General features: G+C 32.8%; 1 protein-coding gene across 1 annotated transcript in view; it reads right to left on the bottom strand.

Annotated features, from left to right (window-relative positions):
• The window catches only part of EYS (eyes shut homolog), a 1,828,849-nt gene that overhangs the window by 1,502,942 nt on the left and 308,819 nt on the right, over positions 1 to 17,088 (bottom strand). Inside the window, 1 exon segment of the mRNA XM_047734324.1 lies at positions 7,898 to 7,900. Coding sequence (XP_047590280.1) covers positions 7,898 to 7,900 — 3 coding nt within the window.

The raw sequence follows: 17,088 nt of genomic DNA, 5'->3' as shown, positions 1-17,088 counted from the left end.
AATGGAATAGTTAGAAAATAAATTATTTGTTGAATTAATGTATTATTGAATACAATGTATTCTCTACTGAAAAAAAGGAGTCATATATAGCATTCAGTGACCTATCTCAAGCCAGAAATACATTAACTCATTAACTTAGAAAATGACATCTTATTACTTGTTACTTAAGAGCTAGATACATAACATGTAATTACCTCTTGGGGAAGGCGAGAGTGGTCTTGAATTCTACACATAGTTCTATACCTCATAGAAGTGTCTTTACATCTTACTTTTTCAGACTTAGATGAAATGCCACACTCCAAATCTATTTAAGGGTATACATTGTGTTTGAGATGCACTATTTAAGTTCATTTAAAGTAAATGAAGCTGTTGTTAAACCTTTAAAAGATTTTAACGGGGATTCCATTTAAAAGATGGTTGTACCTATTCAGTAAGGATCCTTCATGTCTATAATCATGCTATTCTCACAAAGTCATTCCATTATTCATTAACATTACATTATTCTAGGCACACCTGGGTGACTCAGTGGGTTAAGCATCTTCCTTCAGCTCAGGTCATGATCTCAGGGTCCTGGGATTGAGCCCCACATTGGGCTCTCTGCTCAGCAGGGAGCTTGCTTCTCCTTCTCCCTCTGCCTGCCTTTCTGCCTACTTGTGATCTCTCTCTGTGTGTCAAATAAATGAATAATTTAAAAAATAAATAAATCTTTTAGAAAGTATATTATATTATTCTAAATCCATTTTATATCTCTTGGGTCTATTATTAAATGGAAAAGAACATTAAATAATCAAAGCAGATACAAAGGAGATACTTTAATTTTGTAATGGGTGGGAACAAATTTTAAACAATGTAAGAAATCAGAAATCAAATATTGTGTATTGGTCATATAAATTAAAATATAATATCAAAAACAAAATTCAATGAACTAATACGATAAAAGCATAAAAATCCTTCTCATATAGAAAGGGCTCTTTTGGGGCACATGGGTGGCTCAGTGGGTTAAAGCCTCTGCCTTCAGTTCAGGTCATGATCCCACAGTCCTGGGATTGAGCCCCACATCCGACTCTCCGATCTGCGGGGAGTCTGCTTCTCCCACTCCCACTCCCGCTGCTTGTGTTCCCTTGCTATGTCTCTCTCTGTCAAATAAATAAATAAAATTAAAAGAAAAGAAAAAAATAGAGTTCTTTCAACATTCCAGAATTAGTAAACAGCCAAAAATAAAAAGTCACTTAAAAATAGTCTTACAGATGGAGAGGAGAAGGGAGTTGAGGGAAATTGGAAGGGGAGGTGAACCATGAGAGACTATGGACTCTGAAAAACGATCTGAGAATTTTGAAGGGGTGGGGGGTAGGAGGTTGGGGGCACCAGGTGGTGGGTATTGTAGAGGGCACGGATTGCATGGAGCACTGGGTGTGGTGCAAAAATAATGAATACTGTTATGCTGAAAAAATAAAAAAATTAATTAAAAAAATAGTCTTACATATTTGTATCATAATTAGCATGTGAGAGATCAAAAATTATTTCATTATTCTTATGAACACTGGATAAATAAAAATATGTTTTCTATACAAATGTAACCAGTAGTAGATTTACAAACAGGCATTTAACTTTAATCTAAAAATAGAATATGAAGCAATGAGCACTGTGTGTGAGAAAGAGAGAGAGTGAGAAATTTAAAATTAAATGAAGAACAAGGAAATTGCTATAAATAAAAAAAGGGAACTGAAAAGAAGCCAATCAGGATGCCTAATGGTGGAAGAAGATAGTACTGAGAAGAAAGTGGGAGAATTGGGGAGATTATAGAATTGAAATTGTATTTCAACAATGATTTGGAATGTTCTACTTAAAAGAAAAATTACATTTCAATCTGCATTCTTCTTCTATTCTTTGGCTATCTCCACTGGATCATCTATACTCAAATCTCAAGAATGCAGATTAAAATAGACCTAGGTCTTCCCAGATTTTGTTATATATCGCATGAAATTTTTGAACCTATTTATTTACCAGAGCATATTGTAGAAAATTAGTGAAAACTCTATCACTAGTCTTCTGCTTTTATTTTTTTTAATTTTTTTTTTTTTAATTTGACAGACAGAGATCACAAGTAGGCAAAGAGGCAGGCAGAGAGAGAGAGAGAGAGAGAGAGGAGGAAGCAGGCTCCCTGCTGAGCAGAGAGCCCAATGCGGGGCTCCATCCCAGGACCCTGGGACCATGACCTGAGCCGAAGGCAGAGAGGCTTTTAACCTACTGAGCCACCCAGGCGCCCCTAGTCTTCTGCTTTTTAAGCCAAGTATATTAATAAGGGTTAATTAATACTTCACCTATGAAACACTGAATTTATCATTTATCTCCAATCCCACAGCTATACCTGAATACAGATTGTTTTCACTACCTTTAAACAAGGGTAAGATTGTTTATTTTGTTTTTTTAGACAGCTAAAATTTGATGCACATGGGCATTCACTTAAGAGTAAATAATCTTGGGGTGCCTATGTGGCTCAGTCATTAAGTGTCTGCCTTCAGCTCAGGTTATGATCCCAGGGCTCTGGGATTGAGCCCCACATCGGGCTCCTTGCTTGGTGGGAAGCCTGCTTCACCCTCTCCCACTCCCCCTGCTTGTGTTCCCTCTCTCACTGTCTCTCTCTATCAAATAAATAAATAAAATCTTAAAAAAAAGTAAATAATCTTGATAGTTTGGAAAATAAATGGATCTCAAAATATAAGTACTCCATCGTCTCCTTAAATATTTTAAAACTGCATATATGAGTGCTTTTGATCCTTTTATTTTGAAGAATATTTCACTTTTGTTAGTGAAATTAATGGGAATATACCAGATATTCAAGTGATCTAAGTTTTAGAAATATCTAGTCCATAATTAGTTCATAAGCTATAGTTTATTCCAATTATTATCAGTATACTTTATAGATTTCCTTTATTTATATCATTAACACTGAAAGTTTGTCTCCAAAAGCAAGGGAAACAAAGGCAAAAATGAGCTATTAGTACTTCATCAAAATAAAAAGCTTTTGCACAGCAAAGGAAACAGTCATCAAAGTAAAAGACAACCAATAGAATGGGAGAAGATATTTGCAAAAGTCTTATCAGATAAAGGGCTAGTGCCCAAAATCTATAAAGAACTTAGCAAACTCAACACCCAAAGAACAAATGATCCAGTCAAGAAATGGGCAGAAGACATGAACAGACGTTCTCAAAGAAGACATCCAAGTGACCAATAAACACATGAAAAAATGCTCCACATCACTAGGCATCAAGGAAATACAAATCAAAACCACAGTGAGATACCACCTCACACCAGTCAGAATGGCTAAGATTAGTAAGTCAGGGAAGCAACAGATGTTGGCGAGGATGTGGAGAAAGGGGAACCCTCTTACACTGTTGGTGGGAATGCAAGCTTGTGCAGCCACTTTGGAAAACAGTATGGAGGTTCCTCAGAGAGTTGAAAATAGAGCTACCCTATAACCCAACTACGTATTTATTCCAAAGATACAAATGTGGTGATCTGAAGTGGCACCTGCACCCCATGTTTACGGCAACAATGTTCATAATAGCCAAGCTATGGAAGGAGCCCCTGACAAATGAATGAAGACAATGTGGTACACACACACACACACACACACACACAATGGAATACCACTCGGCCATCAAAATGAATGAAATCTCACCATCTGCAATGATGAGGCTGAAACTAGAGAGTATTACGCTAAGTTAAATAAGTCAGACTGAGAAAGACAATTATCATATGATCTCACTCATATGTGGAATTTAAGAAACAAAACAGGATCACGGGGGAAGTGAGAGAAAGTAAAAACAAGAGGAAATCAGAGAGGAAGACAAACTATAAGAGACTTAATTATAGGAAACAAACTGAGGGTTGCTAGAGGGGAAGAAGTAGGGGGCTGGGGTAACTGGGTGATGGGCATTAAGGAAGGCATGTGATTTAATGAGCCCTGGGTATAAGACTGAAAAATCACTAAACTCTACTTCTGAAACTAATAATATATTATATGTTAATTAAATGAATTTAAACATAAAAAATTATAATTATATATATTTACCTTGATCTATTAATAAATATACAGATCATAAATGTAGAAATGGGAAACAAAGTTCCATTTTTTTAAGGTCTTGCTTCTTCTAGAAATTTTCTATACATGTCCCAGCAGCCAGCACTTTGACCTTGTCTTTTCAGAAGCACTTATGATCAAGAAGTGCAGGTTTTGAAGCATGCCTATTGTGCTTTATGCAAGACTATAAAGTTCCAATTTTTTATGATTGCTAGAAAAATATTTATCATAAATATTCCTATAATATTCTTTCTCAGTTTTCTACATCATAGTAATTTCCCACCGGAAGATAATTATCTAGAGTTGGGGAAAAATGTCTAATCACATAAAAGAGAAAGAATACTATGTGAGCATCACTAGCCAGTGGTATTAACCAGAGTCTGCCTCAAGTTGAGAGGATCAGACTTGGCAAAATAATTAGTCATAGCCATAACACAATGTCTGCAGGAGAGTTATGCAGCAGTCTAACTAGTGTTTACCAACAGGGAATCATCCCAGCTGTAAGAAATCATAATTTATCTGGATGGAGCATAAGAATATACATTTTTAACAATTCCCTTTGGTGCCTATCATTCAGCCAGGTGAATCCTAATTCAGGTTAAGTATTTGAAAATCTGAATACCTAAACCCTAAAACCAAAACAAACAAACAAAACCCACTTTCTACAAAGTATGGGATATTTTTAATTGTTTTATGCATACCCTTCAACAAAACAGCAATGGGTTTCCTATCAAACACTTAACCCTTCCAAAGAAAGCCAAGAAACTGAAATTAATCTAACTTAAAAAGCCTCTCTGTCACACAGATGTACATACACACACATACATAGATACAGAATTGACAATTATACCTTATCATGCACAGGATAACTACTATAATAAGTTCTTATATTCAGGAATTATATATTGCATATTTCATAAGTTTATCCTATAAAGGTTCAAAGAATGGTTAATAAATTACAATTTTTGAAACAAATACCTATGGAAGCACCTATTAGTGTTAGAAATAAGTATGAGGTGGGGGTGCCTAGGTGGCTCAGTGGGTTAAAGCCTCTGCCGTCAGCTCAGGTCATGATCCCAGGGTCCTGGGATTGAGCCTCACATCGGGCTCTCTGCTCAGCGGGAGCCTGCTTCCTCCTCTCTCTCTCTGCCTACTTGTGATCTCTGTCTGTCAAACAAATAAATAAAATCTTTAAAAAATAAAATAAAATAAAAATCTTTAAAAAAAAAAGAAATAAGTATGAGAGAATCTTTGCAAATAAACATGTGAAATAGATTGGAAATAAGTAACTAAAGTTGATTTTGCCCATTTAATATATTTGAGTCCTACCAAATTATTAAAAAGATAAATTTTACTAGGTAAATGATGGTTTTGGATATAGATTGCATAATAAAAATGATGGATTATTCATAGATTTGGAAAGGACCTTGAATATTATATATTTAAATATTCTACTTAGGGTAGAAAAAAATCTAATGTTTATGGTATTTATATATAATTTACATCCTCCAATTTCCTCTATTCCTCCAAAACGTAAGAGAGCTTAATAAAAGAATAATATAAAATAAGGTCATTGATAAAAGATAGGAGATAGTCACAAAAGCAATGCTCTGAACATAAGGAAGAGAATGGAAATGTTTATGAAAGTATACAAGCCCAAGTTAAGACAGTTATTGAGAATGGAAACAAACATCTAATTTAATTTCCTGGCAACTATATCAAACTAGGAAATGTAGAGGATTATTTATTTTCATTCTTTAAGAAGAGGCAGAACATTAGTTTATCTGAATAGAGAAACTGATGGAACTAAACTCAAACAGAACTTTTTCTATAATATAGCATGTGGCATCTTCAATGTCAAGTTTTAAAAAGATGTCAAAATCTCTTCATATAAATTTATCTTATATTTATAATATTCTATTAATGGTCAGCTTTATTATAAAACATCAAAAAACTAAATCAGCTCAATAAGCTTTATCATCATTCTGGCTTCAGGATTTATAATCAGTCACTTAACTATTTATATTACAAATATTTTTAAAATTTTAAAAAATATATGAAGGCAAATATCTTCTACAACCAAACTCTATTAATCATTATTCAGCCTTTTCATCACCCTGTTCATTCTGTCCTGACTCCATAAGCTCATAGGCTCTGTGGGACAGTATTAGCTGTAAAACACGGCAACCAAATCCTACTCAATAATTCTGATAGAGTCTCTAGTCAATCTACAGCTTTGAACATACTCCTTACATTTTATAATCACCCATGTTATGTGTCCTGCTTCCTAAAGTAGAAGTTAAAAACAAATAAACAAAAAGACATATGTTTAGAGTGCCCTGCATTGGGTTTATGCATATGACTCAGGTTCTACCAATCAGATGTCCAAGTGAGACTTGAATTCCGAAGTGAGCAACCAGAGGAAGCAACTGTACATAACAGGGATGTAATGTTCATACAAGTGTCAGGCAGCCAGGCAGACATAATTGCTTTTATAATTTTCAACAAACACTGACAGAATGTGTAGCATCCAGTCTTGAGTTTTATAGGATTGTTTTTTTGTTTCTGCTTTTTTCATGCTTGTTGTTTTTTTTTAAGATTTTATTTATTTATTTGACAGAGAGAGAGAGAGAGAGAGAGATCACAAGTAGGCAGAGAGAGGAGGAAGCAGGCTCCCTGCTGAGCAGAGAGCCCGATGCAGGCCTCGATCCCAGGACCCTGAGATCATGACCTGAGCGGAAGGCAGAGGCTTTAACCCACTGAGCCACCCAGGCGCCCAACCTCATGCTTGGTTTTTGAGTTTCTCCTATTGCAGCCACTATGGTGTGGATGGACATGATTCTTGTCTGTAGAGCTATAGACTCTGACTTCTAGCTTTTAAGAGACTACTGCTATATTAATATTATTTAATAAATCTTTCTCTACTTAAACCTCCCAGAGTAGATTCTCCTTTCCTATATCTAAGCTTCTTGATGGACATATAGTCTTATCAGATTACAGTACAAATATTACCAGCCTTGATAGGTATGCTATGCTAAATCACCCCCCTCTTACACACCTTATGTATATATGCTTATGATAGGTCATATAAATCCAGTCTAATCTAAGTACATGTTGGAGATTCATATAACTCAGGTCAATGTGCTACATTTGTCCATAAAATGAGTTTTTCTTACACAGCTGTAATTTTCCATGTCAAGAGATTTTGGATCCTGACTACTTTTTATGTCTGAGGGTCAATTTCAGGTTTATTCACTATGTCGTTAATGCATTTAGTTCATTAATGTATAACATATTAATGTATTATCTGTACAAATACCTACTGACCACAGATTGTGGGACCTGTCAGCCACCATAATCATGTGAACTAATTCCTTAGTCAATCAACAAACACAAATATATATAATACACACACACACACACACACACACACACAGATGGATATAAATGCATATATATGGATATGAAGATATATCTACACAGGTTCTGTTTCTCTGGAGGATTTTGACCAATACAGATTTTGGTACTAAAAGTGGTTCTAGCAAAACAAAATTGGAAGAATGAGTTTTCTTAACTTGTACTAGGATATGTGAAATTGGCTTTCTAATCATATTAGATTTGAAGTTGCCAATGACTTTATTTCCAGTAGTAAAGAGTAAAGATAGTCCATGATGTGATCTGGCAATAGAGACATACAAAATGTTACCACTGGATCCTCCAAATCAAGCACTTATAAGAAGCGAGGATCTGGGTGACTATGTATACTATACTTTCAAACATTTTGCTTAAACTAATGAGTTTATGTTATGACACTGGCTGGCTGCTCTTAACATCACTGGACAAAGTGAGTAAAGAAAGGATGAATTCCAGGATTTGAATTCTCAAATAAAATGTTACATAAATCACCTGAACATCTCTATTTGTGCTTTGAAGGAAATCCTCATGTCCTCTAACCACAGAGCTAACTAAGACTGCTGAAAATCAAATATAGAACCTCATCCTTTGACTAGCTGAATCACAATACAAGTTGAACTCCCAGGCTCACAGCATGTCTATTGTTCTAAAGTGAGGGCATTAACTGGGAAGGAACTGGATCCTGAAAAGGAATACAGATGTATGGAAAGAACCTGATGGAGCTGGGAACACCAAATCTCTAAATTTGATGACTGATCTTTCCCAGTGGAAGAGACCTCCACCCCCAAATGGGCCTCTCTACTTCCTTAGGAAATTAACCCTGCAATGCCTGAAGAAACAGCAATGGACTCCCTTGAGGAAGTGCCATCCATGACAATGCCAATTCTTCTTAGGACCCCACCCTTAAAAACTCTCCTTGCTTCTAGAACTATAACTAGACTTAATCCCAGAAGGCCCCTAAAGGTGAGGTAGAATGCGTGACCCAGTATTCTCCAAAAGAAGTACTTGAGTTTTCTAACTTACACGGATAGAAATTCAGAGAACATGTGGATTTAGATATTAAAGGTGTGCAATAATGATGGAGGGAATATTAAGTCGGATCAAGACAAATTTATTAATATAACTTCAACAAATAAAACTAAAATTTTATGTGCGCTTATAACTCTATTAAAGTTGATAAAGTTAGTGTCTATTATAATTAGCATATCAATGATATAATGAAAATCCAACTATACTTCTTTGAAAATATCTCAGCTTATACATATATCCAGCTTAAATTTTGCTAGTATAATTCCATTCATCATTCATATTTAGTGTATACATATAAAAAGTACAAATTTACTAAATGGTTTTACATATATAATTAATTTCTATTATTTTATTTTATGCCTTGTATCAAGTGAAATAAATACATGTATGAAAGCACAGATAGGTTGTAGATAATTAGATGGATAGATTGACAGATAAATATATAATGCATTATTTTGTTAAGCTATATTTTAAAATGCCTAACACTGACAGATTTTATGAAGCAATAAACTTGGATTACTCTATAGCTTATCAAAACATATTTTATTAATTCATATTATGTAGCATTCATAGAGTAAGCTATTAACTTATTAAGTAGTCATACAGGAATTCTATTCCTAATTAAATGAAATAAAGTAAAATATTATTCTGAAAAATAGGCTAAACCTTCTTCTCTCTCTTTTTTATATACTCATGGGCATTTGATATTTTCTGGCTATGTTTTAGGTCTGAGTGAACTGGAATAAGTGTTTTCTTTCATATCTTCTGATATGACAAAGATTATTGACAATCTTATTTTTCCCCTGCTTAAAGGTCTCATTAACATTAATGCACTCCCTTGAAAGAAAATGTTTCAGAAACAAATTCTGAACCTCAACATTCCTATATAACCACTAAATATAACAGTAATTTGAAAGGTAGTATAGATCTTTTCTAAAAATAATAACATAAATATTAAATTTTAAAATAAGAAATGGATAATTGGAAAATTGGATTTTAAATGTCCATGTCATTTTCTGATACATTATCTGGCTTAAGTCTCTGAAATATAACTTCATGATCATTTTATTGCTATTTGTACTTTGACTAGTTTGTCCATTATTATTTCTCACAGAATTTAAATTAAAAATCACAATTTTCATATTTGTGAGGCCAGCCCAAGATTACCTTTAAGTTGTAACTAAAATAACAGAAGATATCCCACTTTCTGAGGGATACAAAAAAGTGCATTTTTTCCTCTGTTGCATTTTTGGCTGCTATTTTGTAATACGTTTTAGATTTAGTCAGCATTTTTGAAGCTTGTACAGATTAGAATTCTCCTTAGAAATACCCTGACAGCAAGAAAATCCCTGTTATCTTCTATGTATAAAAATGATCATTCTGGAGAGGTACTTTCCTTCAATAGCGCTTGGAAGCTTGTTTAAATAATGTAGCAGCAGAATGAAATTTTCAGATAAATTAGAAAAGTACAAAAATATAAAGAATTATGAAATGGCTACCCACAGAAAAATTATTAATAGGAAATTCTGTAAACATACAAATATGAGTGCCATAGCAAGTTGAATTGTGAGTCCAGAAGTAATTTAGTTCCTAATGCAAAGAGAATGGAATTTGGGAACTACATAATTTAACTTACGACAGTATGCAGAAAAGTCAGGAAGAAAAATTCCCCAGCTACTGCTGGAACTTAACACATCTTGTAACAATATTCTGGATGATGATGTCATGGACTACTTTGGCCTCTACCCATCATGAGTTTGCCTGGACTAGCAAAGAATGCTTCCTGGGATAGTCAGGCAACCCGGGAACGAAAAGGAATTTCTGACCTACCCCAAATATTCTCCCCAACCATTTCTTTATTATGTCTATTGGATATCATAAATACAGAAAATATTAAGTTAGATTTTACAGCCAGTAAATTAATTCTACTTGGAACAATGTTATTTCCATACCTCTACCTGTATATAATAAAATATGTTTATTTCAATCTTCGTTTTTATTTATTCTCATTCTGCTATAGCTCAGTTGCTTAATAATTAAAATTACTATACAGTATGTATGTATCATACTTCCAAATTAACAATCTAGTCCTTATATATTATCTCAATCTCCACCAAATGTAGACGTGTCCTGCCGTCATTTGTTATTTCTTGTTTTGGGTACCTGTTATTTCAATAAGCTTTTAAAAAACTCAGTTTCATTCCATTAGTCCTTCAAGTATTATATTTTCTAAGCCCCAGGCAAAATTATTGACTATTTATTGACATCAAGTTAGAATCTTGGTTGAATTAAAAATAGAATTTCTACATCTTTTGAATTAAAAATTAGGACCTAGAAACCCATGGAAATATACAAATATCTTCAACACTTAACATATGATGTCTTTAATAGTAATAAAAATACATTATCCCTAATAAGTAAAAATAATTCTTTAAAAGAACTAAAAATGCTTTGAGTGAAAAGAAAAAGAAAAATATCAAAATAAGTTGTCAGTAACATGCTGACATTTATTTATGATGTGTAGCTTCACAATGAAATTTAAATTCTTTGTGGCCATGGGCTTCTTCATATTTGATGCAATTTAAAATAGCTAATGGGGTTTTGTTGTTTATTTTTTGTTGTTATTATTGTTTGGGTGGCTGCCAGTTTGTTAGCTGGTTTATTGATGTTTTAACTTCAATGGGAAAATGCAAAAAAAAAAAAAAAAAAAAAGAAAGAAATTAAGTTTGGACCAGCTAAAGGACTCTTATGCTCTAGTAATATTATCACCTCCCATTAATACACTGGATTTCTTTCAGGAAACTCAAGATCCATTCAGTAGTTCTAACATTTGGGGCAAGTAGACAAAGGGAAGATGGAATGTCAACCTATATAATAGGGAAACTGAAAAAGAAGTAAGGTGCTTTATAGAGATTACTGTCCCTATCTGAAACAGGACCAAAAGCCATTTCTCCTTTAGCTACTTTGGCCCAGAATGGGTGAACTTCTTGCTTATATTTTTACTGCCATGTGCTTTGGAATACTCCACAGTATAAAAATGAGCTCAGCATAAATATTAAATACATCAATACAAATATCTCATGTTAAGATGAATATAGTGGGTCATTTCCCTTGGGAAGTTAATTTGTACTACTTCTGATGAAAAGCTGCTCATCTTCCTTATTACAAGATGGTTATTTTATAACACTTTAATATAAATGCTTGACCTTTAGAAATCCAGTTCTTTTGGAGAAAATCCCCGATGTGCTTACAATTAGAACCAATGTTGAATATTTTGTGTTGCCAGACCACTAATTAAATTCCTGCACATAACCTTTTTCTTCCTGAAATGCAACATTTAGTAAATTATTTTATAATTATGCAAACATTGTTTTGCATAGTGTTTGCATTTTAATGAGTTTAGGGGAAACCACAATTTAGAATGAAATCAGAATCTGAAAGAAAAGGTGTACTAAAGCTAAAAAAGCTGCCATCTAATCCTCATGACACACACTACTTTCAGCGAGGCTGGAATTCCTTTACCATTTTAAATTTCCATATTTTCTGGGTTTTTTTTTTTCAGTTTTTGAAGAAGTTTAAATATAAACCCACAAAGGACAGAATAAGAATCTTCCAGAGTGAAGAACAACTGTCCTCTTTCCCAGAGCTTTTTAATATTATCTCTCAAATATGTGTCTATGGCTCCTGTCTTCTATTTGGTTAAAAGAGCCTTCAGTAAGCACAAAGCCGAAGGATCAATGTAGACAGAAATATAATTCCCATCATAATTTCCTTGATTTCAGCAGTATTTCAATCACATGAATAGAGCAGTATATTAGTAACATGCTAAATATATATTGTTTAAAGGCAATTTTGTGACAGAATTACCTAAAAATATTTGAATTTCCTATTTTGTCAAAATTTTGATCTCACACCCATTTTCTGTTCTTTAGAATATAATCAGTATACATAAGCCTCAAGCTTGCATATAAGAGAATATTATAAGTAAACACCTGGCTCAAGTTGTGGCATGATTCATGTGACACATTTGGTATCTCAGTTGTCTGAGCCTTTTGCTAAATTTTCTGTGCCATGATGTGCTTTATAAAATAAAATATGCGAACCAATAAATAGGAGTAAAAGATACTATAGGACAAGCAATATCACATGATAAACATGTAGATGACAGATACACACATGCACATATATGTATATGCATGTGTGTATATATATATGTAAAATCAGCAAAGACATACATCTTTAAATACATCACTATCCAAGACATTTAATTTGTAGTCACAGTCACTTCATTCATTTAACTCATCTACTGCTCTCTTATTATATCTTTTAAGTACAAACAGGAAACAAATGTATATTTAGACAAACAGAAAATGGAGAATTCATCACAGCAGAAATGCTTAAAATAATATGCTAAATAGTGATTATCATACATATGATAAGAAAAGGCCATTGGAAGCCTGGAAGTATATGAAGGAAATAACAACAACAAAAGAGCAAAATGAAGGTAAATCTAAATAAATATTGTCTATGTAAAATGATAACAATAGTGTCTTGCACAGTTTTAAGTATATGCAAAACAACATATTCAAAAATATGCACTTATCTGGAGGGTTAAACGTGGTAAAAGTGTGTAAGACCTACGCATTTCCTGAAACGTGGTACAAGCACTAATTTATATTAAAATACATTATAGTAATTAAAATGTTGTATCTGTAGGGTGAGCATCTAAGAAGAACAAAAGTATATTTAAGAGGAATAAATGGAATAAGAAAATATGTAATTAACCAAAAGAATATAGGAAGGGAGAAAAAATGTATTAGAGAACATACAAAACAAATGGAAAACAAATAATGTAGGCACATATTTCAATCCAAGTACAAAATAAAATAATTATGTGAAATATAAATGGACTAAAATCTCTATATAAAAGACAAAAGCAAAAGTAATACTAGACAAAGGAATATCCCAGAAATAGGTATTAAAAAGGAAAATATATTTATTTTATAAAAATATGATTTATAAGATAAACTGAAGTTTGGGAATATATAACATGGCACAGCATAAGATACTTTGAGCTACACAAGACAGCCCCAATTAAAAAAGCAAAATTTTAGAAGAACTACTTGGAAATTATTAGAAAAAAAAACTGATACAAGGGCCTCTAACTTATTTTTATTGCATGTATATTATGTGTACATTTTGTATATATGTATATGTATATGTATGTTTATACCTATGAAAGCATACAGGGAAATGAATCCAACATTTTGCTACACATCAAAACCATATGGGAGTCTGGTGTACAGAATGAAAGATTTTTATTCTTCAACACTACTTTCAAACACTTGAATATGCTACACTTGAGGTGGCACTAAAAATCTCTCTTCCTCAAAAATCTCTTGAGATTATTTTTCTCCAACCTGATATGAAAATCATAGGAAAGAAATTTTAAAGAATATACACAAATTTTATTATTTCTAAATATCCAACTACTATTCTAAAAAATTATCATATGCTAAGCCACTATGAACCCAATATTCATTACTTTTGCCCTCAAGGCACACACTGCTAACAAATTACAAGAAATTATTACAAATTATAAAAGACTTCACAGTAGAAAAATCACAGGATTTTTCTCAGGAACTTTCCCTTGAGCCTACCAGTAGCTACTAGTAATCCTCTACAGTTAGGTAAACTATAAAAATAATTTCATTTCTCTGTATGTTTTCAAAATAAAAAGGAAAAATATACCAAAAGTAATTATTGATGACCCTATTTTGTATTAATGATGCAGTAACACAGGAAATTAAGAACCAAAGAATAAACAAAATTTCCAAGTAACTTAGAAATCTTATCTTCAAACACCATATTGACTCACAGACAAAGTTGGAAATCAAGCATTAAATAAGTCTATTTAGAAAGCAGTAAAAATTTAAAAAAATAATAAAAACCTGTATATCGAATTTCTAAAATACAGGCAAAATAATAGCCCAAGTAAAATCTATAGCTCCAAAAGTTCACCATTAAATAACAAATTAACTAAAGATTACAAAGAAACAAAAATTAAAGAATAAAAAGAGCAAGACCTTGTGATGTTTCCTAAAGCTAAAGAAAGGAATTCTACTGTTAAATATATAAAATACTAAATATAAAGCAGAAAACTTGAGAATTTTAAGTTTATGAACTTGGTCCTTGAAAATAACAACTGTATTAAACTACAGCTAATCAGAAAACACACATACATATGTAAAAATCAAGATAAAATTGAAAAATTAACATTAAGTCAGATAAAATTATTATTATATGACAATTAAAATTCAAAGCCATTACTATTAATAACTAAATCAAGTCATATAACTTAGCAAAATGACTCAATAAAACCCTGGAAAGTGATGATAAATTTATAAAAAGAACTAATCTTCCTAAGAGTAATATTTAACTTATTAGTTATTTGCAATAAAAATAAGGAATTTTTGTAAAATTTCAATTTTATTTTAAATATTTCAGGGTGCAGAGTAAAAAGGAATGTTTTTCATGTCTTTGTATAAAGCAAGCATAAATGTGTAAGACTGAAAACAAAACTTCTAAAAATACATATAAAAGACCAATTTGTGAATGCATGTACATATTCAAAAGCATTTAAAAGTTATAAAAATAAAAGTAAACGTTATTGTACTAAATGGCTATTATGCAATATTATTACTTCACCTCCTATTAAGATTTTTTTTTAATTAGAAATGAAAGATTCCACCTTATTTATTATCTATTCAATATCAAGCTGAGACTTTAAAAAGAAAAGAAAGTTGTCATCTGGGAGGGTAGAGAACCACAGAGCTGTTCAAGTCAGATTTATAAGACTATAGCAGAGAAGAAGTTTGCTTTTAAGATAGAGGCCCTTACTATATAATCAGTTGAGAAGAAAGCAGGCTGTCAAGGAGGCTTACCTCAGGCCCACTTTATTTATTTTTATTTATTTATTTATTTTTTTAAGGCCCATTTTAAATACGGGAGAGCTGGGCCTAATTGTATAGAACTACTTGGATCCTCCTGCTAACCAAAGAGCTTCCTAGCCTCTCCCTGTACCAAAACAACCATAAGAAGAGGAAAAGGAGAATTTGGTTACTTAAGTCAAGAGCAGGAGAAACCCAAAATATTTTAAATAAAGACAAAGATAATTCAAGAATTTATCCGACTAGCTCACAGCTCTTATTTTGACTATAAGCCATTTTAGAAACCAGCAATGTTGAAAGTGTCAAACTGACAAGGAAAAAAATTAACTAAAAATAAATAAAATTTTTATTCCATTACTAAAATATCATAGATATGAATAACAAGAGAATTTGAAAAAGGCTATTGCCTGAAAAAAACCCACTGGAATTATTCCCAGATTTTAAAAATCTTTAGACAACTTCAGATAATAGCACTGGAATTAAGTTTAAATCATGTAAGATCCACCCAAGTATATGGCCTTCCCATATGATGACATCATCTTGCTCTAGGAGTTAATGCTCACCAGGAGATTAGATTAGATGGGTTCCTCACACTGTGCTGACAGTTCTCACTTGAAGCTAAATTTTACATTTTCGTATCCATACCAACCTTCTTCATGAATATAATAACAGGCTAGAAGAGCAGTTCTCTGAGTGTGGTTCATGATGTGGCAGCATCAGCATCACCCAGACCTACTGAGCCCCAGAATTGCTGAATGAGAAACACCTGAGATAGGACTGACACTCTGAGGTTTAACATCCAGGCGATTCTCATGAGCATTCAAGTTTGTGACCTCCCGGGCTAAATATACAGGGATAACATTTAACCTAGAAGTTTGCATATAAGGCTGAAACTCCCCCAAAAGGTGATGGGATAAAGAAAGAAGTGATTATACTTCATATGAAAGGTATGGTAATATTACCTTATAAATTTCTATAGGAAACACATGAGTTCATAGATGGAGGTAGTGAAGCTAGATTAAGGGGGTAAAAGAGGGTAGAAACCAGATGGAAGGGAGAAAAGGAAAGGAGAAATAAAAAAAAAGTGTGGGGGGAAAGAAACTAGGTAGAAGAGGAGAGACTGGATAGAGGAAAACTCCAGATGAAGGGAGAGAGAATGGACATATGGAGAAGCCAGACAGAGGGAGAGAAACAGGTGGAAGAGAAAAGGGGCACTGATTTTAAATTGCTGCCAAATATTCTGCTTTCAGTGGGATTAATTGTGCAACTTTGAGAAAGTTGAGACTAATCAGTTTCTTCACATTTCACTGCATGAAGACTTTAAAAGTAGACTGAATATTTAGATATGAGGAAACCCACAGAGTTCTTTGCAATTCAGTAGAAACAGAGAGACTTCATAGGAGATATAGGCCTTCCTAATAATACAGGTTTGTAAATCTTAAATTGGGTTTAATTTTTTTATCCCCAACTGAAGAGTGAGTCATACCGATTTTCTACAGTATGTCAGTGAGTGCTACATGTGGTTTAACTATATAGTGTGTGTATGTGTGTGTATATATACACATAAATACAAATTTAATGATCATATAATTTATAGCCAATATTCATCTT

The sequence above is a fragment of the Lutra lutra genome, chromosome 6 (genome assembly GCF_902655055.1).
Source record: "Lutra lutra chromosome 6, mLutLut1.2, whole genome shotgun sequence".
NCBI lineage: Eukaryota > Metazoa > Chordata > Mammalia > Carnivora > Mustelidae > Lutra > Lutra lutra.
This window is presented reverse-complemented; position numbering and strand designations above follow the sequence as displayed.